The sequence below is a fragment of the Lottia gigantea genome, assembly GCF_000327385.1.
Source record: "Lottia gigantea unplaced genomic scaffold LOTGIsca_2382, whole genome shotgun sequence".
NCBI lineage: Eukaryota > Metazoa > Mollusca > Gastropoda > Lottiidae > Lottia > Lottia gigantea.
In genome coordinates this window covers 1,782-3,363 of record NW_008708700.1, presented here as the reverse complement: position 1 = coordinate 3,363, position 1,582 = coordinate 1,782, and the positions used below count along the sequence as shown (strand labels likewise).

At 33.1% G+C, this 1,582-nt stretch overlaps 1 protein-coding gene across 1 annotated transcript; it reads right to left on the bottom strand.

Moving 5' to 3' along the window:
* Nucleotides 1-220: 220 nt before the first annotated feature.
* Nucleotides 221-862, bottom strand: LOTGIDRAFT_98309 (hypothetical protein; the record flags this gene model as incomplete). Its single annotated transcript, XM_009055215.1, has 1 exon — nt 221-862. A coding segment is annotated over one exon (642 nt), but the record flags the coding sequence as incomplete, so codon positions are not given.
* Between the last annotated feature and the right edge of the window lie 720 nt (nt 863-1,582).

Sequence of the window (1,582 nt, the reverse complement as noted above, 5' to 3'; positions counted from 1 at the left end):
ATATATATTTAGTTTGTTTATCTTGAATTTACATATCATTTACAGGCAAACACTTGCTTTTTTTAAACCAGTTTCTAATATCTGAATATGATTTTCGGTAGTTTTCAATGTTCCACAAACGGCGGCACAAATCACACATTGGTTTTTCTTCAAAATGGTACGTGTAATAGAATGCTTTTCCGCGTTCGTTAATGTGTGGGTAAGGTTCATCCAAACTTTCATATTTATTTTTTTGCTTCAGGATATGTATGTATTCGTCCTTATTTTTACTCAAGCGAATAATATAATCAGCAACATCTTTGATGGTTTTAAAATCCCGAGTATTGATATAGGTGCCCTCGGGCGCCTCTTTAGAATAATTACCACCACCCCGAGCAACATTAATAATATCCCCTTGATATGGATGAAAGAATTTTTCTGAAATATAGTCAGGACAGAAACTATTCTCAAATGATAAAAAGAATTTATATCTTTTGTTAATGTTATCACGACAGTCGCCATCTTTTCCTCTTGGACAAGAATGCTCACCACAGGCACCGAAAACGTCGATTTCTACACCCAATGTCATCAGTTTTCGGATATATTTCATACGTTGAGATTGACCGTTGCAATTTGAGACCATTGCTGCAGCCATCTTGGTTTTCTTAAAATATATTTCGGTAAAATTTGTTTCCAACACCTGTCTTCTTTTTACAATAAGTCCGTATGGCTCGTGTATATCCGAATCTTCTCTATACCACATTGTCCAATTGAAACAACTTTTCCAAGTGTCTTTGAAGATTACGTGATTTTTTGAAAAGGAACACTGTGGTTCGTGGTTATGTAAAACAAAAACTTGATTATCGTAACGTTTAGGTGGCTCTTCACCAGATAATACAATTGCAGAAAATAATAATGCACTGCTCACTTTATGATAGTCTTTATTTGTTGTGAAAGAACATCGATACGGACAATTGTTCAGTTTTTTCAGATTTGGCATTGGATTAATATAGCGAGCTTTCACGTACCATAGGATAATTTTAGTATCGTTTTGTGAGAACTGTTGATCGACAAGTTTATTATCTGTGTAAAATTCGCCGCCTTGAATTTTTTCATTATTTTCTGTGTCTGATTTCTGTTTGTCTGACTCTGTGTTCTCATCAATCTGTACAGACAGCTTCTTTTCAAAATTATCATTTATCTTTTGTTCTTGTATAGGTCTGTTGGAATTTTGATTATCTATGTAAAAGTGCATTATGTTTTTAGGATGTACCTTCATAGTGTTTAACAATTGAACACTTTGTCGATAACAAAGAAGGATAACAATTACCACCAAGAACATAACCATCAGAAATAAGCTTCGAAGTGTTAATTTTGTATCACACATTTCGTTTGTTTCCTGAAATATAAAAATATTATTTTTTAGTATTTTTCAATATTACATTTAATTCGAAGTAACACTAGACTAGACTAAATCAATGCCTCTATAGAATGATGTCTTCTTGGAATACGGGAGAGATAATTACACCTATTACGGAAATTATTCTGGTGCGTCATATTTTCCTAGGTTGATTATTTAAGCATTCTAAATGTTGGTACCTGT